This window comes from Mastigoproctus giganteus, chromosome 3 (genome assembly GCF_048544385.1).
Source record: "Mastigoproctus giganteus isolate SK-2022 chromosome 3, ASM4854438v1, whole genome shotgun sequence".
In the NCBI taxonomy this organism is placed as follows: Eukaryota; Metazoa; Arthropoda; class Arachnida; order Uropygi; family Thelyphonidae; genus Mastigoproctus; species Mastigoproctus giganteus.
Genome location: NC_143577.1, coordinates 6,637,445 through 6,661,537, shown reverse-complemented (window position 1 = coordinate 6,661,537; position 24,093 = coordinate 6,637,445). Strand labels below are relative to the sequence as shown.

General features: G+C 39.8%; 1 protein-coding gene across 1 annotated transcript in view; it reads right to left on the bottom strand.

The window, feature by feature from the left end:
- Nucleotides 1–19,593: 19,593 nt before the first annotated feature.
- Nucleotides 19,594–24,093, bottom strand: part of LOC150087633 (nose resistant to fluoxetine protein 6-like) — a 204,680-nt gene continuing 200,180 nt past the window's right edge. The window contains exon 16 of the mRNA XM_090369837.1: nucleotides 19,594–19,716. Coding sequence (XP_090225963.1) covers nucleotides 19,594–19,716 — 123 coding nt within the window. The remainder of the gene's footprint in view (nucleotides 19,717–24,093) is intronic.

Genomic DNA, 24,093 nt, shown 5'->3' with positions numbered 1-24,093 from the left:
ACACCTGGAAACAAAATCATTCGGCAATATTTTGCTTAAATAATGTCAAACGTTTAATCCTAAATGGATGTCAGATGAACTTTTGACACTCGTGGCAGAAAGAAAAATGCATTTAAAATATCGGGTGACACAGAAACCTATGATAGATATCAGCTGGTCTGTAATCAAGTCACAAAGTATTGGGCAGGCAAAGGCAGATTACGAGAAATCTTTGGCAAATGATGCAAAGAAAAACAGCAAAGACTTCTTTAGTCCTTTAAAAGAAGATTATTCGGCTCTTGCACGGAACTAAATTATTTTGTAATAACTGAGAGAAAAGTGAAGAAGAAATTGTTGAAGTTAAACCTAAAAAATGCACCTGGAGTGGTCGGGTTCAATCCAGTTATATTGAAGGAGGCGGCAAAGGAAGTAAGCAAACCCTTAGCCATAATTGTAGTCCCCATGTAATGGAGATGTGCAATGTATCCCCAATTCACATATAGTTATACTGTAATTACGTCTGCGCGGGTAGCACAGTGGTATCGTCACCGTCCTCCCCACACCGGGTGGAAAAGGCCTGGGTTCGAATCCTGTCGATGACGAGAGGAACTTTAATGGGCTTTTTTCACTCCGTGGCTGTGTTAGTTGGTGTCAGGCGTAGATAGCAAAGTTTTTCTCCCCAGTAACTGGGGTTTTTTCGTCCAGCAAAACAGGCAAATCAATCATAGAACATACGCAATTTACAGACACAAATACGGGTTAATGTATTTAATTACGGGCAACCCTAAAATTATAATAATATACTGTAATTACATCACCGTCCTCCCCACACCGGGTGGAAAAGGCCCGGGTTCGAATCCCGTCGATGACGCGAGGAACTTTAGTGGGCTTTTTTCACTCCGTGGCTGAGTTAGTCGGTCTCAGGCGTAGATAGCATGGTTTTTTCTCTCAGAAACTGGGGTTCTTTCGTCCAGCAAAACAGGCAAATCGACCAGAGAACACACGCAATTTACAGACACGAATACGGGTTAATGTAATCATTTACGGGTAACCCTAATATAGTAATTTGATTTTTATACTGTAATTACAGACAAGTTATTTTAACTTCTATTAACACGAACTCGGGGACAATGGCACCTTGGAACAGACGCACATGGGGAAGGATTATCTCAGTACAGTAGCGTGCACAGGCTAGAGTACCGCGCCTTCCAGTATCTGGAGTTGTGTGTCCAAGATAACGCCTCACCAAACGAGGTCACCTGGACCGCCATATCTATCCCTTTCAGTGATGTTTGCGGGGTGATACCGTGTGCCAACCTCTCGTCAGATTAGCTGACGTCTAGAATCGCTGCTGAGACTGAATCTACTCTCATCAGTAAAGAGTACGTTAAATAAAGATTTAGTGGTTGTAACCTTTAGAAATAGTCTTGCTTTGTAAGTTTTGCAACACCAGTATATAATTGTGGTTGGGTGGCTCCTACACTGTCGTCCATCTCCACCTGTGATACTGTCTTATTTACAAACTGCAACCATTATCAACCCACTGCAGGATGGAAGCCTCCTCACCAATTCATGTTGAGGGAAATGTGCCACGCTGGTCCAGTGCGGGTTGGCAGGTCGACCGTATTTAGCAGTCAGGGGCTTGAACCCTAGTTTATTCAAGGAGCGTGTACTACTGCACTCGTGCTGTTACCACTCGGCTACGGAGGCCCTTTGCAGAAGTGTTGCGCACAAGTGTATAATGGCGGTTGGGTTTCTCTTATACTAACGTCCGTCTCCACCTGTGATACTGTCTTATATACAAACTATGTAAAAGAGTCTAAATATATGTTGTGTTATGTTTGTGTAGCCAATGTGTGTGTGTTGGTTCAGCCACCACGGAGCAGTCAACAGCTGGGCAACTTCTGCCTGGTGCCAGCCCCTAGCCACGAGGATGCAGGCCGTAATTTAAGTAACTGTGTGTGTGAAAACACTAATCCCGCACCCACCTGAGACAACAGTTAAAATAGCAATTTATCAAAATAATTTACAATCTAGATACAAAAATCACAGCGAAATTGGATTTTCTTCTCTTAAAAACATTAACACCATACTCTTGCAAGGCGAAATAAGACGCTTGACTTTGTACATATGTGCTCTCCTTACCTCTTGCAAAATTATCAATTATTTGCATAAAAACAACTCTGAAATCAGAGTACAATCACAGAGAACATGTCTCAAGAGTTGCACAACTTGTCATGTGGATCATTGACAAGACCAAAATAAAATATATTGTGATTCAGAGAGCCATGTCCAGTGATTACAACTCCATTAAAGGATAAAACCATTTGCCAATTTTCTTATCAATAGCAAATTCTACCCTTGGTATAAACATCCGTGAAACCTCACCAGTTTCACTCCCCCATCTCAACTGCCAAATAACGACTAATTTACACATATTTTTCTTAGCAATTTTAATATCAGAAGTGATATTCATAAACGTTATCTGTTTGACCAGTTTTAAGTTGTAACAGAATGCCCTGTCAAGTGGCAATACACCTGCAATCACTTAAACTGCATTAAAAAAAACAGTTCTACAAATCCTCAACATAACCAGTATCACAGAACGCTGAATAGATAATAACTTTTGTCTAAATTTCACAATGGTTGTACGGGAACACTAGACTGATGCCCCCTAAGACACTACGGGCAAAAGTACAGAGCTCACGTGTTTAGCGAATTTGGGCAACTCAAATTTTCCGTTATAACAAAAACCGGCCAGAACCATAAAACCTCGGCCAAAACTTTCCTTGGACTGATCCGCCCATGTTGGAAATTACACATATTACGTGTGGATGGTAATAAATTGCACGAATTTTGCTGCAATCAGAGAGGTGTACCACGCTTCGTCCAATGCTGCTACGAATTTTCACCGTTCAGCTGCCAGATATTTTTCGTAGTTTTCTAAAATTAAACCGCCGCTCTGCAATGTGCCTTGCTCCTATGTGGTGTACGCGGGCCTTATGCTTCTTCTCCAGTTGCAAATTTTCGTTGATTATGCGAAAAACGGTTGACTGGGAGGTTCCCACACGAGAGGCTATAATAAGATTCCGGTCCCAAGCCTCCGGGCCAATCCAGTCCTTCAGGCCACCCCAAACCGGTTAAAGTTATCCGATCGATTCTTACCCGTGCAAATGCTGTAGTTCATACACTCCATGGATCGCAACCACTAGAAGTTCGCACTGGATAAAAAATACAGGCAGAACTTACTCCATCCACTTCCTTCTCAGGACCACGTCACAGGACATTAGAACCTGCTTCCAACGACCTGTCCATCACTGCCATGACTACAGTGATGGACAGGTCGTTGAGATCCATCACTACAGTGTTCCAACTTTCTGCGCCTGCTCAGATGACTCCAGCACTGTAAAAGGACTGTAACCTGGGGAATAATCGAACTTGATAACATGCTGTTGTGTATATATGTAAATTTTTCATTTGCTTTCCTACACTTGTATAATTATTAATAATACACTGTATTGTTTTTTTCTCCTATCTCATCCTTGTTTATTACATTGTATTAGCCTTTACTGTAACATTGTATTAGACTTTGTAACCTGTATTAGACTACTGTAAACCCCTGGCTTGTAGCCGTGAAGGGTATTGTGTACGGCTTTTGCGTTTTGTATGAAATAAAGAGTTCTTATTCTTCTTCTAAAAGAAAATAGCTTTTCTAATAGTGGAGTCCCTCAGTGATCAGTGTTGGGTCCATTACTGTTTTCTGTATTTATAAATGATATTGATGGTGGTATATCAAGCTTAATGTTCAAGTTTGCAGAAGATACAAAGGTAGGCAGGGTTGTCAAGGACACTACTGACACTATGCTGCTGCAACAGGATCTGGAAAGGTTGAGCAGATGGGCTGAGAGGTGGCAAATGAAGTTTAACATTGACAAATGTAAAGTACTACACATGGGAAAAAGCAACCCCAGAGCAACGTATCAACTCTGTGGTACTACACTGACAGTGGTAGAGAATGAAAGGGACCTGGGGGTGGTTGTGCAGGCAGATATGAAGTTCTCTGAGCAGTGCAGACGGGCTGCAAGAGTAGCTCATGGTGTATTGTCAATGATATATAGGAATTTTTCTAGCAGGGATAAGGAGGTGATTATTCCCTTGTATAAGGCAATGGTCAGGCCACACCAAGAGTACTGTATACAGGTCTGAAGGCCTCATTTCAAGAAGGATGTAGAGCAGCTGGAACTAGTACAGAGAAGTGCAACAAGATTAGTGAATGGAACAAAGGGTTGCTCTTACGAAGAAAGGCTTAAGTTTTGCAAATTACAGTGTCTGGAGACTAGGCACCAGCGAGGTGATCTGATAGAGGTGTTTAAAGCCTTGAATGGTTTGAGCATGCTCAATGCTGATGGGATTCTTCCTCTCGCTCAGAATAATCACCTGAGAGGGCATAAATTCAAATTGAGGAAAGACAGATGTAGGATAGACGTGCGGAAATTTGCCTTTAGCCAGCGGGTGGTTGGTTGGTGGAACAGACTTCCATCCCTTGTCGTGGAAGTTGATAGCCTAAATAAGTTTAAGGCTCAGCTGGACAGGCATTTCGAACGAACAGAGGGGTGAAGTGGAAGTGGTTTTTTATTTTTTTTATTTTTGGCTGATGCAGCATAAGCTTGCTTTCTTGTATCAAATGCCTCTACAATTTGCTAATGCTAATGCTAATGCTAATTCTCGAACGAGGTGCTTACAGTTCATTCACAGCAGTGTCCAACTTACGGCCCGCCCGGAAAGTGAACAAAAACTGCATTTTAAATTTTGTTAATTATCAAAAACAATTATTAATTAAATGTTTTGTTCAGTAAATGTAATTGTGTATTGTACTTAATAGAATTTTCGAATATTTCCAATTTTACTTTTACGTGCAACAAGATATTGAAAATGTAACACTCTAAAGAAATCTAACATTGAATTTTTTTTTTTTAATATGGCCCTTGTACGGGAAAAGGTTGGACACCAGTGCAGTAGAAGGTGGGCCAGAGCACACCTAACGTCCGTCTCCACCTGTGATTCTGTCCTATATACAAACTATGTAAAAGGCCCTAAATATATGTTGTGTTATGTTTGTGTAGCAAATGTGTGTGTTGGTTCAGCCACCAGGGAGCAGTCAACACCTGGGCAACTGCTGCCTGGTGCCAGCCCCTAGCCACGAGGATGCAGGCCTTAATTTAACTAACTGTGTATGTGAAAACACTAATCCCGCACCCACCTGAGACAGAGTAGTAACTTCTCTGTGCGCACCTGAGGCAGTGCAATAAAGGAAAAACAACAACAAATATATATATATATAATAATAATTATTATTATCATTAAATACAGGGTGATTCACTACCAGTGCGACAAACTTGCAGGAGGTGTAGGGGGCACAAAGACGAATCGGAATCACATAGCATTGCGGGGTCCGAAATGCCTTCATGCGGTAGAGGACGTTGAATGGGAGGTCGCGTGAACAACGATCCTGCTGGAAGTCAGCATTTGCGAACCGTTTCTGTTGAAGAAAACCAAGTAGCAAAAGTCCTCCGGAGTGGATAATCCGCAGGCTCCAATGATTGGACGCGTTGCAGATGGTATGAACTCATTTGGTTTGTTGACAGTATCCTCCATACAGTGGATTGGGAAATACCCAATCGTTGGCCTATCGCTCGAGTACTCATACTCGGATTGCCTTCTGAAAGACGTAGGACATTGTCTGACGTCCTCGTGGTTCGCTCTCGATTCATGGTACCTCTCGTGAAACAACCAGTCTCACGTAACCTTCTCTGCACACGTGCGAAAATCGTATGATGAGGAGCACGCCTGTGCGGGAAACGTTCCTGGTACAAGCGCAGAGCGGCACGCCCGTTACAGTCCGCAGCTCCATACGCGAGGTGCATGTTGGCCAGTTCAACATTTGAATACTCGTCCATCCTACTGCCTCGGGAACCGGTTCGCAAATGCTGACTTCCAGTGGGATCGCTGTTCACGCGATCCCCGTTCAACGTCCTCTACCGCATGACGAAGGCATTTCGAACCCTGCAATGCTATGTGATTCCGATTCGTCTTTGTACTCGTACACCTTCTGCAAGTTTGTCGCACTGGTAGTGAATCACCCTGTATATATACATATAATAAAATAATCTTAAAAAAATATATCAATGTGTAGTTTGTAACATTAACACAGGGTCTGTAAAGATGGATATGAGAAGTACACATAATGCCTGAACTAAAAGGGTTTAAAGGATAGCAGAAAAAAAGAAGTAAAGTAGTTATATAATAGGTTAAAGAATGTTAAAATCCTAGTCCAGTTATGAATTAAGATAATTAGGGGCTTAATTAAAAAGTAAATTGGAAAAAATGGGACTGTGATAAATAATAATGGTAGAAAATATAAATCTAAAATAATAAAATAAAGTAATAATAATAAATAAATTAATCAATCATCATTGCAAGGAGACAACAAGTAGTAGGTCTCAGCAAAAAAAAAAAAAAAAAAAAAACAGTTAAAATAGCAATTTACAATCTAGATACAGAAATCATAGGTAAATTGGATTTCCTTCTCTTAAAAACATTAACAGTATACTCTTGCAAGGCGAAATAAGATGCTTGACTTTGTACATATGTGCTCTCGTTACCTCTTGCAAAATTATCAATTACTTGCATCAAAATAACTCTGAAATCAGAGTACGATCACAGAGAACATGTCTCAAGAGTTGCACAACTTGTCATGTTGGATCATTGACAAGACCAAAATAAAATATATTGTGATTCAGAGAGCCATGTCCAGTGATTAAATAATCCAACTCCATTAAAGAGTAAAACCATTTGCCAATTTTCTTATCAATAGCAAACTCTACCCTTGGTATAAACATCCGTGCAACCTCACCAGTTTCACTCCACATCTCAACTGCCAAATATCGACTAATTTACACATATTTTTCTTAGCAATTTTAATATCAGAAGTGATATTCATAAACGTTATCTGTTTGACCAGTTTTAAGTTTTAACAGAATGCCCTGCAAGAAATATGCAAATCAAGTGGCAATACACATGCAATCATTTAAACTGCATTAAAAAAAACAGTTCTAAAAATCCTCAACATAACCAGTATCACAGAACGCTGAATAGATAATAACTTTTGTCTAAATTTCACAATGGTTGTACGGGAATACCAAACTGATGCCCTTTAAGACATTACAGGCAAAACTACAGAGCTCACGTGTTTAGCGAATTTGGGCAACTCAAATTTTCCGTTATAACAAAAACCAGCCACAACCATAAAACCTCGGCCAAAACTTTCCTTGGACTGATCCGCCCATGTTGGAAATTACACATATTACCTGTGGATGGTAATAAATTGCACAGATTTTTCTGCAATCAGAGAGGTGTACCACGCTTTGTCCAATGCTGCTACGAATTTCCACCGTTCAGCTGCCAGATATTTTTCGTAGTTTTCTAAAATTCACCCGCCACTCTGCAATGTGCCTTGCGCCTAGGTGTTTTACGCGGGCCTTGTGCTTCTTTCCCAGTTGCGAATTTTCGTTGATTATGCGAAAACTAGGGGGATGCTTGTGTCCGGATGCTTATGTACCGCTAGGGGGATGCTTGTGTCCGGCTGTCTGTATGATATGCTCCGTAAACTTTTCTGGTTTTGTGTGTCTTTTATTTAAAGTATTAAGTTCCTATTAGTGCCATCACATAAGGATAGAGCCCTTGGATTGACAGGTGCAAGTACTGTATTATTTGAACGGACAACAGATAAGTATTAAATGAATTTCTGCATGTTCATTCCGCTACTCCATACAAGCGCTTTCAGCCATTATCTTGTTGTTCAACTTATACATGTGTCCAACAGACACTTGACCTTGACCAGGCATTAGTTTTGCCTAGCCGCTCTGTTCTTCCCTCCCTACTTAGACCCCTGCTCCCTGTGGATTTCACTGCAGGGCAACTAAGGCGACCGGCTGGTCACAGTGCCTATTGCTTGCTAAACCACAACTGTGGTGATATTAAATTATCTAGTAAAACTACAGTAACTGAATTCAATATGACAAATACTACCTCCTGTCAAAATTCTAACGTCTGCACCATCTGTGGGACCAGCTCTGACCCCATTGTCCAATGTATTGAGTGCAAACAATTAATATGCAATGACTGTACCCATTCTGACCTGAAAAAATTAAATAAAAGTCGGCGGAAATCATACTGTTGTGATAGATGTCGACTCAGAAATTCTCAGAAAAGCCCTATAACTGTTGCAACGCCAAACAGCACGGAACCTGAGTCACTTTCCTCCTCTTCCGCTAACAAAGTTGAAATGCCGTACTCTAGTACATTTGAGACAAATATCATGCCAATAACTAGAAATACCGACTCTGAATCGTACATGGATGAAGCCTCTAATCCTCTTTGTTGTCTTTGGGGTCGCATCAAATCTCAGATGCATCAACTCAAACAAATACATCTGTGCTGTCAGAAGATCTCAGCGCTAACTCGTTCCCTACGGAAACTCTGAATCCAACCTTTGGTATTCTGCAATCAACTGAATTCCAGGAACTACTCTTTAACACTATGCAGAAAATCCTCATTCAAACTCATCTAATCAGCGCACCTCATACTGCAAACTCTGAAATTCTCCTGGATTATAATACACTTAATGAAGGAAACAGCGAGCTATACACGGAGATCTGTGGTATAAAAACAATATTAACTAATCAACAGGCTGAAATTTCTGACATTAACGCCCAAATTAAAAATCTCACATCAGTTATGTCTTGCCACTTAAGGGAAGCTAGGAAGAATTCTGAACCTACTCTCGACACCAATGGGCTCAAAGTGAATACGAATTCTTCATTAACTGACGATGCCCTCAGTATTGAGACCAGATCTTCACCTTCCACCGGCCTCAATACTTCTACTGCTGCAAATATTAATTTGCCCAAGCCTGCCAACATTCATGACTCAAGTCATTCAACTGAGCAATTTATTGCCAAACAGACTCTGTTAGATGATTCTTCTGATGTAAATAGAACCACTCCTCCCACCTACTCTCCTCTGCGGAACAGTTCTGTATGTACTTCTATTTCACAAGCTCAGAGTCACCAAGCGGAATCCTCTTCAACATCAGTTAAGGCAACATATGCAAAAATAACTGCTGCCACATCTAATGAGGTCTGCAAACCTGTCTGTAGATCTGCCGCCACAGTGAGCAAACCTGTTTCTGATTGCCAGTCTCAAATATCACACCAAAGATCAAAACAGAACAAACCGTCAGAAAATATTAAAGCATCTATATCTCAAGGTACTTTCTCCAAGCTTCCAGCCATACCTCATCAAACACAGAATGTAACTACTGCAGAAAAATCTCAGTTACTCAAACACAAGTATAATATCACAATTATTCCCACAAAAGACCGAATTTTTCTTTCTAGACTTGGACCCTCCACTAAATCTGAAGATCTTATCAACCTAATTAAAGAAGAATATGGTTTCGGAGTAGATATCCGTTCTCTGAAGACACGATGTCCCGCCTACTCATCTTTTATAATAACATGCCTTCCATCACAAACAGAAAAAGTGCTGAATCTAAGATCCCTTTTATCAGGGGCTCTAGTAAAACGCTTCACGGACAGACCATCAAGGGAGTCCAAAATATCCTCTCCACCGGCATAGCAATCAGATACCCTGCTATCTACACATACTACGTTCTCCTCTCGTCATAGAATCCCCAGATCCCAACTGTTCAGTGTTTACCTTCAGAATTGCAGGAGTATAATTAGCAACCTAAACCACTTCAGAGCAATCCAAGGCTCACATATTTACGACATTTACCTGCTCACTGAAACCTGGCTCTCCATTGATATTGATGATCAGGAGATTATAGATGGACAATATACAATCCATAGAAAGGACAGAGGATCTCGTGGAGGCGGAGTAGCTATTATACATTCTAACCATATACTCTGTGAAACTACATCAAATTTCACAAATATTGAATCAGTATACTGCCTTCTTCATCTTGGCAAGCTAAAGGTTTTAATAGTATTGCTTTATTTTCCACCTCCCATAACTAATATAGACCTCCAGTACTTAGAAAGCTCGCTGGAATCAATCTTCCCACTAATTCAATCTGCCGACATAGCAATGGTTTTGGGTGACTTTAACTGTCAAATGGCCAATTTAGGATCTTCTTCTCCATCACTGCAGACTAGGGCTCTCTTTAATATGCTTCACAGCTATGGTCTGGAACAAATTTGCAACTTTCCAACAAGAGAAAATGCCTACCTCGACCTAATATTTTCCTCTACTCATATAGATGTTCACACCGACAACCCCATATTTCACTCGGATCATTCACCAATTACTTTTGACATCACAGTGACTTCTCATAACTTCAAATGCAGCTCCCGTACTCCTCGATTCAATTTCAGAAAGGCTGACTGGCCTCTGCTCAACCTAGCTCTAAGAAACGTAGACAAGCAGCTCGCTGACGCTATGGATGACATCGATGTGCTCACCAACAACCTGATTAACTGTGTCCATTCAGTTATATCTGACATTGTTCCTCAATCCCATCTTACCGCACGCTCTACCTACCCGCACTGGTATAACAGTGAACTAATACGTAAAATTAAATCCAAAGAATTCTACAGAAACAAGTATAAGCAAACATGTGACAGTCAATACTATGAAATATTCAGCCAACTCCGCAAAGAAGTGAAAACTCTCATATTAAACTCCTACAACATGTATACAGAGTCAGTTCAGGATAGTCTGCTTACTCACAGAGATATCAAACCATTCTGGAATTTCATGAAGCATAAGAACATAACCAGTAGAAAGTTACAACTCCGAAACGCAGATGGAATTCTCTTATCTGACGAATTCAGTATTGCTCAAGAGTTTGCCAAACACTTTTCTAGAATTCAAACAAATGATACATTGAGATCTGCCTCATTTCCTGACTTCACACCTGTTAAAGATGATATCCTCATTAATCTCTTTATCACTGATGAAGATTTAAATTCGGCATTAAAAAGCACGAGAAATGACTATACTAGAGGCCCAGATGACATTCCAGGCTTATTTTGGAAAAGGACTGTCACTACATTGAAACTCCTCATACTGCGGATCTTCAACCTCTCTCTCAGGCTGGGGAAGTATCCTAAGCACTTTAAGCAGGTCAATATAGTTCCTATTTTCAAAAAAGGTGATAAAAATGACGTATGCGATTACAGACCCATAACCTTGCAAAACAGCCTGGCTAAACTCTTCGACACAGCAGTGCACAAACATCTCTTCGAATTCTTCAAGCCTTTTATCGATCAGAATCAACATGGTTTCTGCAGTGGCAAGTCAGTAGTCACAAATTTACTTCCTTTCTGGCAATACACCTCTGAAGCTCTTGATAACCACCTACAAGTTGATGCGGTCTACACAGATATATCCAAGGCATTTGATAAAGTCCCGCACGAACAACTTCTGGAAAAACTTAAGCTATATGGTATCCGTGACCCTTTGCTCTCATGGCTACGCAGCTATATTACGCATCGTTCCTTGAGCGTTATCATCGATCAAGTGAACTCAGACTGTTTTATACCACTAAGCGGAGTACCACAAGGCTCTCCCTTAGGTCCTCTTCTCTTCATTGTTTTCGTAAATGATCTTCCTTCTTTCATGTACACCTCCAATGTTCAAGTTGCTCTCTATGCAGATGATCTTAAGATCTACTCAGCAGTGAAGGAGACTACCGATTCTCAACAACTTCAATGTGCTCTCAATAAATTCTCTCTGTGGCTATCTCTGAATGGCTTGTCTGCTAACCCCTCGAAGTGCAAAGTTATCTCTTTCTCATCTTGCAGATCTCCACAACTAATGAATACGGAGTATAGTATTAACTCTGTGATCATCGAAAGGTGTGACCAAGTTAACGACTTAGGGATTCTCTTTTCCAGCAGTGCTAAATTCGATGCCCATGTCCTTAAAATCACCAGCAAAGCATTCAAAACACTGGGATTCATCAAACGGAACACATACAAGTTCAAAAACTACAGATATGCGGTTATCCTTTATAAAACTATTGTTCTGCCAATCCTTGAATTCAGTTCACCCATCTGGAATCCTCACACAAAGACTTTAACTAACAAAATTGAAGCAGTCCAAAAAAACTTTGTCCGTTACCTCACGTACCGCAATCCTCTATTCTATCACTCAGTGTATTATGAATCGCTGTGTGATTACTTTCATCTGAGGCCTCTGTGCACTAGAAGAGTTACTGCTGACATCGCCCTTCTAGCCAAAGTAATCACTGGAATTTACGAAGCATCTGATATCCTGAGTAAAATAAACTTCAATGCTCCTTGTAGACAAGTCAGGAACCATACACCGTTTCGCCTTGACTCTGCCAACACGGACTTTATGAAGTTCAGTCCACTGAATAGAATCAGCAAATCAGCAAACGACTCTCGCATTGACTTCTTTGACAACTCCCAATCACTGATGAACTCCATCCACAAGTTTGCCTCTTCACTTAAACTGCAAAGTGACTAGCTCACATCTAATTATTGTAGTTTATTATTATTTGTTATATTATTTTTCTGTTCTCTAACGGATTAATTATTACTTGTTTTACCGGTAACTTAACTTAATACAATCCTCTTTTGTACATATGCTTTTATTGTTTGAATCTATATCAATGTTTATCGTCCTATAGGATTTCACATTATTGTTATTATGTTTATTGATCTGATCTCAGATACACTGTTAATGGTTACCTGTTGTGTATCTTGTTATTAATAAAATAAAAATAAAATAAAATAAAATAAAAACGGTTGACTGGGAGGTTCCCACACGAGAGGCTATAATAGGATCCCAGTCCCAAGCCTTCGGGCCAATCCAGTCCTCCAAGCCACCCCAAACCGGTTAAAGTTATCAGATCGATTCTTACCTGTGCAAATGCTGTAGTTCATACACTCCATGGATGGCGACCTCTACAAGTTCGCACTGGATAAAAAATACAGGCAGAACTTATTCCATCCACTTCCTTCTCAGGACCTCGTCACAGGACATTAGAACCTGCTCCCAACGACCTGTCCATCACTGCCATGACTACAGTGATGGACAGGTCGTTGGGATCCATCACTAGTGTTCCAACTTTCTGCGCCTGCTCAGATGACTCCAGCACTGTAAAGGGACTGCTCCCTGGAGAATAATTTATCGTGATAACATGCTTTTGTGTATATATGTTCATATGTAAATTTTTCATTTGCTTTCCTACACTTGTATAATTATTAATAATATTGTATTTTTCTCCTATCTCATCCTTGTTTATTACATTGTATTAGCCTTTACTCTAATATTGTATTACCCTTTGTAACCTTGTATTAGACTTTACTATAAACCCCTGGCTTGTAGCCGTGAAGGGTATTGTGTACGGCTTGGGTGTTTTGTATGCAATAAAGAGTTCTTATTCTTCTTCTAAAAGAAAATAGCTTTTCTAATTCTCGAACGGGGTGCTTACAGTTCATTCACAGCAGTGTCCAACGTACGGCCCGCCCGGAAAGTGAACAAAAACAGCATTTTAAATTTTGTTAATTATCAAAAACCAATTATAAATTAAATGTTTTGTACAGTAAATGTAATTGTGTATTGTACTTAATAAAATTTTCGAATATTTCCAATTTTACTTTTACGTGCAACAAGATATTGAAAATGTAACACTCTAAAGAAATCTAACATTGATTTGTTTTTTTTAATATGGCCCTTGTACGGGAAAAGGTTGGGCACCAGTGCAGTAGAAGGTGGGCCAGAGCCCATTGGGATTATATCTTGCTCACTCTTGACCAGAGCGACTTCTCTGTATGCGGGACAGGTGGTCGGATAGGTTTTACCAGGTACCACTAATTTGTATAATGGTAATCCCTATAGCTCTCTTAATTCGCGCAGTAGCACTAATATTAAAAAGGAATTAAAGATTTACTCGAGTAATGAAAAAATCAGAGAATACAGACAAAGATGGAAAGCACGTGAAAGAAAGGAGATAACGGATTCCCTAAATTAGCTTATACATATAGAGCAAAAGGAAAAGAGACAGAGGAAGATCGAAAAACAGATGGACAGGCCTATTCGGATCTGCACATGCAGATCGCCTAATCCATGAAGGAAAATAAGATAAGCACTAATTGCCTGAAGCTCAGAAATGCCAACAGCGCGTAGCAAGTTAATTCTGTCCTAATCCGTTCGCTATATGAAAATTTTCTTCGCTCAACTGAAACTATTTTAATGTAACTTCCAACGGGAATTCAAAATAATTAAACAGAGGTCCGATTGAGTAATTTGGAATTATAAAAATGGTTATACAGTTTTATATAGAAAATATCTTAACAATAGACAGTAAAAAATGCAAATTTAGTCAAATCATTTTAAGCTTATTTAAATAGTAGTAAACATGTGAAAAACATTTACGAAATATTACAAATTTCGAAGTGAATTGCATTCAAATGTCACCCGTCACTGCTAATAAAGGTACCGGAACGCCGACCAGCCTAGCCGGGTGTGTAAAGTGCCTGCCTGGCAACCCAAAGTTCACGTGTTCAAATCGCGCTTCGGGCTGGGATCATAGTAGAAAATGCAAAACCTTTGGGAGGTGCATTATGGCCACAGAAACCGATGCGCCAACAACTAAGAAAAAAAAAAAGGTTGCATACCGTCCCAGAAAAAAGCACTGTGGATTGAACATCCTGCAACTTGGTAAATTGTGATTTCCCAGTCTTCATCCATTATTTTATTGACTATTGACATTTTACTCTAGAAGTAGTCAAAGCCCTTGGATACGCAGCCATAAGATGTCAGTCCAGATTCTCCATCCATCCGTGAGATATTTATGCCCCTTGAAAATCACAGTTCTCTCCAAGTTCCAACTACCATAAATTTTGGTACTTTCTTTTAGGGTAGAATTATCAGAATTATTAAAATTATCAGTTAATGTTAGATTTCGATTGAATAGAATTTAAGATAGATTTCAATTAAATACATTTCAAGTTAGATTTCAAACAAACACATTTTAGGGATATATATATGAATTAAAAAGTCTAAAAAATATATATTTGCATTTGTTGGCTATTTTGCTTTTCGTAAGAACAAAATAACCAAAAGTTTGACATATGTGGTCTTAGTAATATGGAGTTTTGATAGTATAAATACAGTGTTTTTTAACCTATTGTATGTGTGTAGTCGATTAAGAACTTGGTAATGAGATTAAATTCAAAGTTTAAATAAAATTAAATTCAAATAAATATTGACTGACTTTGTAATTCATATAAAAAAATCTACTGTGTGCGTCTGTAGGTGCCATGCTAATTATATAAGATGCCAGGCTAAAAGAGATAATAAAATATAGTAAGAAAAAATAAGAAAGGAAAAAAAGTGGGAAGCAACAGAAAGGTAAATATTAAAATGTTATAAGCATATGAAATAAAAGTGAAATTCTGCACAAAATACAGTAAAAAAGCAAGGGATTTCCCCCCTTTGATTTCTTTTACCTTGGAAGTAGAGGGTACCCTCCCATTCCTTGATTTGAAAAATGACCCTAGAGTAAAGATCAAAGTTTACAGGAAGCCCATTTGTTTGAGTAATGCATACACTACACTACAAGACAACACTCACACAAATAGCATCAGCCGACCGGGCTAGTCTGGTGGGTAAAGTGCCTGCCTGGCAACACGAAGGCCGCGGGTTCGAATCTTGCCTCAGGCTTGGATCACAGTAAAATGCAAAAACTTTGGGAGTTGCCTTATGGCCATAGAAGCTGATGTGCCAACAACTAACAAGAGAAAAAAAAATATATATCATTAGTACTGCTTTTTTTGAGACAGTACGCAAAGATACGGTGTACCGGCACCTTTATTAGCTACTTTTATTACCAACTACTTCCACAACGGTCTCGCCTATGTGTCCAGCGAAGTTCGATTATTTTGATATAGGTTTTCCTGTAACAGTTTGATTTTAATAATATTATAGATATAATTTTTTAAAGTTAATTTTCATTGATATTTAGCTAATTTTATAATGGTAGTTACCAGATCTGCCTTAAACATGTCACAAGGTATCGTGACTCACACGGAAATAGCCGATGGCGATTTACGGGTGAGTCATGATTTAATCCGTTGAGGAACCTGTGGAATGTTTTCCAGGGTCGACTTAGTGACTAATCATAGCTCACCTTCAAGGCTTTGTACACCTCTGTCAGATCACCTCGCCGGTGCCTAGTCTCCAGACACTGTAATTTGCAAAACTTAAGCCTTTCCTTGTAAGAGCAACCCTTTGTTCAATTCACTAACCTTGTTGCCATTCTGTACTCGTTCCAGCAGATCTACATCCTTCTTGAAATGAGGCCTCCGGACCTGTATACAGTACTCAAGGTGTGGCCTGACCATTGCCTTATACAAGGGAATAATCACCTCCTTATCCCAGCTAGAAAAATTCCTCTATATCATTGATAAGACACCATGAGCTACTCTTGCAGCCCATCTCCACTGCTCAGAGAACTTCATATCTTCCTGCACAATTACCCCCAGGTCCTTTTCATTCTCTACCACTGTCAGTGTAGTACCACAGAGTTCATACATTGCTCTGGGGTTGCTGTTTCCCATATGTAGTACTTTACATTTGTCAATGTTAAACTTCATTTGCCACCTCTCAGCCCATCTGCTCAACCTTTCCAGATCCTGTTGCAGCAGCATATCATCAGTAGTGTCCTTAACAACCCTGCCAAACATTATATCGTCTGCAAACTTGGACATTACGCTTGATATACCATCATCAATATTATTTATAAATACAGAAAACAATAATGGACCCAACACTGAACCCTGAGGGACTTCACTAATAACATTAGTCCAAGATGAGCAGTATCCATTGATTACCACTCTCTGTCTTCTCCCCCTCAACCACCCCTTTATCCATAGCAGCAATTTGCCTCCAATGCCACACTGCTCCAATTTTTGCAGTAGTCTTCCATGCGCAACAGTATCAAAAGCCTTTCTAAGATCCAAGTATATAATATCAAAGTTATTCCCTGCATCCAGTTCTTTTGTGACTGCATGATAGTATCCAATCAAATTGGTCAGGCCAGACTTCTCCCTAACAAAACCATGCTGTGTCCGAGCTATAACTGAAGTCTTGTCTAGATGATCTTGCAGTGCTTCTTTAACCAGGGCCTCCATTAATTTTCCTGGAACATAAGTTAAACTCACAGGTCTATAATTACTTGTGTCAGCCTTTGATCCTACTTTGTGAATTGGGGTCAAATTTGCACATCTCCAGTCTATGGGAACGTCCCCTGAGTCCAAGAAAGCTCTCATCATTATGGCTAATGGTTTGCTTACTAACTGTGCTGCCTTCTTTAATATAACTGGATAGATCCCATCCACCCCAGGTGCCTTTCTTGTGTTTATCTTCAACAATTTCTCCTCCACTTTACTCTCAGTTATTACAAGATTATCTAGCTTACTGCCAGAGTTGAATACACCTCTGGTATTCCCCTCACTGAATAACTCCTCATGTGTGAATGTTGATGAGAAATATTCATTTAGTTTGTTAGCTACCTGGGCAGGATCATCAACAGTTGAACCATCGATATCAAGTGGACCAATCTGATTCATCCCGTTACTTCTAGAGTTTACATAAGTAAAGAACTCTTTGCTGTTTTTCTTTGCATCCCTTGCCACAGATTTCTCGTAATCTGCCTTCGCCTGCCTAACCTCCTTTGTAACTTGGTTACAGATCAACTTATATCTATCATAGGCTTCTGTGTCATGTGTAAATTTATATGTATCCCATGCATTTTTCTTCTCTGCCACATGTCTCATTAGTTCATCTGACATCCATTTAGGCCTAAATCTTGAACAGTATTTCTTAGTTGGTATGTAAAGCCCAGTAGCTTCCAAGATAAATTCTTTGAATACTTCCTATTTTGAATTTGCTATTGGTAAGATCATTAGTTGGTCCCACTGTATAGAATTTAAATACTGTCTCAGACCATCGTAGTTACCTTTACAAAAGCAGAAACCCTTCCATTTACCCCTGATGGTTGTTACCTCTTTGAGTAAATCCCACTTCAGCACACTGTGATCACTGCCACCTAGTGGTTCCTCTATCTGCAGATTCTTAATGCATGAAGAATCACTACTCATGATCAAATCAAGAGTATTACTCCCTCTAGTTGCTTCCCGAACATGCTGATATAGAAAACAATCATCCAATAAATCCACAAAAGCCTTGCTAGTGTGTGAGTGACCAACCCACAAATTCCAGTCAATATCTGGGAAATTAAATTCCCCCATTATTAGACTCTCTGATTTACTGGCCCACTCTTACTCCAAATGTATTTCTCTGTACAGTTTCTTATTATACTCATCAGAGTCATTAGGCCTATAGTGCACTCCTACTCTCGATTTTGATCTCCCAATGCTTATGTCACACCAAACTAACTCGACACTGCACTGCACTGTCCAGTGATGTCGACTGGCTTCACTTCCTTGGATTTTATGTGTTTCTTAACTAATAGCCTAATCCCTCCTCCCTTCCTATCCTGTCTATCCTTTCTGTAGACATTGTACTCCCCAAATTCCAGTTCTGATTCCTTATATCTGTGTGACACCACGTCTCTGATATCCCAACAATATCCGCCTTTGATGCTTTGAGCAATACCTCAAATTCATCAAATTTATTTACCAAACTCCTAGCATTGGTGTACATGCAAGTATACATGCACCTGTTCTTATTCTTAGTTATCCTAACACAACCCATGTGTTTACTTGTTCCGCGATGACTCCCAGCAGTCTCTGAAATATATTGCATCTTGTTTTCCAGACTGCTGCTGATTTCAATAGAAGTAGTGCAAGAATCACTTTCACCTCTGCCAGTGGCTACTGTTAATCTATTAGTCCTTGTATCCCCCCAAAATAGCAGTTTTCCGACCCACCTAACACTGCCTCGATAGCATCAGCAAATATTCTTGCACCCTTTCTATTTAAGTGTACCCCATCCCTGTAGAAGCAGTCTCTCCTATTAACAAGTACAGACCAGGCTGAAAAAAATTCTACCCCTTGAGCCTTGCACAATATTTCCATGGCCGAATTGATCGACATGGCTCTCATCATATACTCCCTCCTATCGTGTCCCGGCAGAATTGCAGACACTTTCAAATTCAACCCTAATTCACGGCTTTTTTTCAACAGTGACCTGTACTTGTTAAGTAATTCTGCCGGTCTCCTACTCTTAATCTTGTGGCTGACGTCAGGGAAATTGAGATTGTGAAGGGAAATAAATAGGCAGGTGTAGATTAAAGGTGTGTTGAAAAAATTCATTTATTATACAAACACACAGTTTGTGATTTATACATAAATATAACAAGAAAATTTTTCAATTCTACAAAACATAATTACTTAATGTAAACACTTATAAAGAAAAATTACAACTGCTTCCATTGGTATGAAAAAATATCTAACTATTTACACAGGGATGTACATATGAAAAATCATACAGATTCATCTATGATTAGGAAAAGGGTTCTAATTGACGTTTAGATCATGTAGATTTAGAACGTTTCAGCACTAGTTTTTCAATTGCCATCATGGGTGCTTCTGCAATCAGTGAAGTAAAAAGTGCCATCCCATATGACACCACCAGGAAACCTAAAAAGTACATCACCTGTAAAATAAAGTAATACTAATGAGAGATTTTGGTACTACAGGCAGCGTAATTTAAAATCAAACATACACTCAGACCCCACGTTTTCTTGATATCTAACGACAAAGTTAGGATTTGCTCTTAAATACAAACCAAGCTTTAATTTCATATCATTTGGAACCGTCTGGTTTTCAGGAGCATGATATTGTGAGTTAATCAGGTACATTATTACTGAAACATCGTAACAAAAGTATGAATTATAACTCCAGCCCATCCACAAATTTTTGGAGGAATTACAATGTGCTCCTTAATAACCAGAAATAATTTTAATGCAAGTGATTTCCTCTGCATGTTGATTGCAGTTCATAATTGGATAAATTATTATTAAACAGATGGATTAAATGAGTGACCAGCTGAGAGCTGACTTCACTCCATGTAATTTATGAATTTATTTTTGTATTGATACGTTAAAGAAATAAACACGCCAGCAAAACCCCCATATTGGATAAACCAGAAATTTCCATTCACAATGTCTGGTATTGAAATGTAATCAATAGTAATATAAGTATGTATTGAAATTTGATGTTTATAAATTAAAATACAAAATAGGATGAAACTATATTTCTGATTAACTTGGTGTATTTATTCTTTACTCGGCCTTGTAATTGCATAAAAGTATCGGTAAAGGTTTCCACGTGTTTCAACTCCGCTACCGTTCGTAATTTTCCCGCCATTGTGATACGATAGTTGTATGCCGTACTAGATAGCGTTAGTTGAACTTCGTTAGCAGTTAAATTGTACGTTTAAATAAATACATATAACGACTTAGATTACAAACATAATATAATTAATTATATTTAACATAATTAATAACATAACATAATTAATTATAATTAATTAATAAATTAATAGAATCTGACTCAGACCAGAGCAGCAAAGCAAAAGGCTCAAGCTAATGGAAGCGCTGTGGCTCAGAGCAGAACTGAGGGGGGCAGTTGTCCTCTGACTCACAGCCTTATAAAATGCACTGTTTGCTTGATGTTTGCAGAGCAATCGGGTACGGGACATGATACTGCCAAGGGGGATGTCTTTGTGTGTGCGCGATGCAAGGAGTGTATCGATATCAGGCAACAACTCGGCGTTCTTGTGGGCCTATATGAGAGCTTGAAGGACAGGGTGGATGCCCTCGAAGAAACTAAATTGAGGGGCCCATCAAGCTCTCAGCTGCCCACATCAACGCCAGAGCTTGCACTTGGGCATCGCGTGACACAGAGACAACCCCCAAGGCAGAATGCGCTGGTCCCGAAGGAACTAGTAGTTGTTGGTGACTCTATTGTCAGGAAAACGGGGAACATGCTTTGTAAAAAAGATAGGTGGAACAGGACCAGGGTATGTCTGCCAGGGGCAAAGGTTGATGACGTTGTAGAGCAAATATCATCTTTTAAGGGCACAAAAGGTGATATAGTTGTACACGTTGGCACTAATAATATTAAGAGTAGGAGACCGGCAGAATTACTTAACAAGTACAGGTCACTGTTGAACAAAAGCCGAGAATTAGGGTTGAATTTGAAAGTGTCTGCAATTCTGCCCAGACACGATAGGAGGGAGTATATGATGAGAGCCTTGTCGAACAATTCGGCCCTGGAAAGATTGTGCAAGGATCAAGGGGTAGAATTTTTTTCAGCCTGGACTGTACTTGTTAACAGGAGAGATTGCTTCTACAGGGATGGGATACACTTAAATAGAAAGGGTGCAAGAATATTTGCTGATGCTATCGAGGCAGTGTTAGGTGGGTCGGAAAACTGCTAGCTTGGGGGGAGACAAAGACCAATAGATTGACAGTAGCCACTGGCAGAGGTGAAAGAGATTCTTGCACTGCTTCTATTAGAATGAGCAGAAGCCTGAAAAACAAGATGCATGGTATTTCAGAGACTGCTGGGAGCCATTGCGGTACAAGTAAACACATGGGTTGTGTTAGGGTAGCTAAGAATAGAAACAGGTGCAGGTATACTTGCGAGTACACCAATGCTAGGAGTTTAGTAAATAAATTTGATGAATTTGAGGTATTGCTCAAAACATCAAAGGCAGATATTGTTGGGATATCAGAGACGTGGTGTCACACAGATATAAGGGATGCAGAACTGCAATTTGGGGAGTACAACGTCTACAGAAAGGATAGACAGGATAGGAATGGGGGAGGGGTTATGCTATTAGTTAAGAAACACATAAAAACCAAGGAAGTGAAGCCAGTCGACATCGCTGGACAGTGCAGTGTTGAGTCAGTTTGGTGTGACATAAGCATTGGGAGATCAAAATTGAGAGTAGGAGTGTGCTATAGGCCTAATGACTCTGATGAGTATAATAAGGAACTGTACAGGGAAATAGAGTGGGCCAGTAAATCAGAGAGTCTTATAATGGGAGATTTTAATTTCCCAGATATTGACTGGAATTTGGGGGCTGGTTACTCACATACTAGCAGGGCTTTTGTGGATTTATTGGATGATTGTTTTCTACATCAGCATGTTCGGGAGGCAACTAGAGGGAGTAATACTCTTGATTTGATTATCAGCAGTGATTCTTCATGCATTAAGAATCTGCAGATAAATGAACCACTAGGTGGCAGTGATCACAGTGTGCTGAAGTGGGATTTACTGAAAGAGGTAACTACCATAAGGGGTAAAGGGTAGGGTTATTGCTTCCGCAAAGGCGACTACGATGGACTGAGACAGTATTTAAATTCTATACAGTGTGACCAACTGATGATGTTACCAACAGCAAATTCAAAATGGGAAGCATTCAAAGAACTTATCTTGGAAGCTACTAGGCTTTACATACCAACTAAGAAATATTGTTCAAGGTTTAGGCCAAAATGGATGTCAGATGAACTAATGAGGCATATGGCAGAGAAGAAAAATGCATGGGATACTTACAAATTAACACATGACACAGAAGCCTATGATAGATACAAGTTGATATGCAACCAAGTTACAAAGGAGGTTAGGCAGGCGAAGGCAGATTACGAGAAATCCTTGGCAAGGGATGCAAAGAAAAACAGCAAAGAGTTCTTTACTTATGTAAACTCTAGAAGGAAGGGGATGAATCAGATTGGTCCACTTGATATTGATGGGTCAACTGTTGATGATCCTGCTCAGGTAGCTAACAAACTAAATGAATATTTTGCATCGACATTCACACATGAGGAGTTATTCAGCAAGGGGAATGCCAGAGGTGTATTCAACTCTAGCAGTAAGCTACAGAATCATGAAATAACTGGGAGTAAAGTGGAGGAGAAACTGTTGAAGATAAACACAAGAAAGGCACCCGGGGTGGATGGGATCTATCCAGTTATATTAAAGGAGGCAGCAAAGGAAGTAAGCAAACCCTTAGCCATAATTATGAGAGCTTCCTTGGACTCAGGGGAGGTACCCATAGACTGGAAATGTGCAAATGTGACCCCAATTCACAAAGGAGGATCAAAGGCTGACACAAGTAATTATAGACCTGTGAGCTTAACTTCTGTTCCAGGAAAATTAATGGAGGCACTGGTTAAAGAAGCACTGCAGGATCATTTAGACAAGACTTCAGTTATAGCTCAGACACAGCATGGTTTTGTTAAGGGGAAGTCTTGCCTGAACAACTTGATTGGATACTATGATGCAGTCACAAAAGAACTGGATGCAGGGAATAACTTTGATATTATATACTTGGATCTTAGAAAGGCTTTTGATACTGTTGCACATGGACGACTGCTACACAAATTGGAGCATTGTGACATTGGAGGAAAATTGCTGCTATGGATAAAGGGGTGGTTGAGGGGGAGAAGACAGAGAGTGGTAATCAATGGACACTGCTCATCGTGGACTAATGTTATTAGTGGAGTCCCTCAGGGCTCAGTGTTGGGTCCATTATTGTTTTCTGTATTTATAAATGATATTGATGATGGTATATCAAGCTTAATGTCCAAGTTTGCAGATGATACAAAGGTTGGCAGGGTTGTCAAGGACACTATTGACACTATACTGCTGCAACAGGATCTGGAAAGGTTGAGCAGATGGGCTGAGAGGTGGCAAATGAAGTTTAACATTGACAAATGTAAAGTACTACACATGGGAAACAGCAACCCCAGAGCAACGTATCAACTCTGTGGTACTACACTGACAGTGGTAGAGAATGAAAGGGACTTGGGAGTGATTTTGCAGGCAGATATGAAGTTCTCTGAGCAGTGCAGACGGGCTGCAAGAGTAGCTCATGGAGTATTGTCAATGATATACAGGAATTTTTCCAGCAGGGATAAGGAGGTGATTATTCCATTGTATAAGGCAATGGTCAGGCCACACCTAGAGTACTGTATACAGGTCTGGAGGCCTCATTTCAAGAAGGATGTAGAGCTGCTGGAAC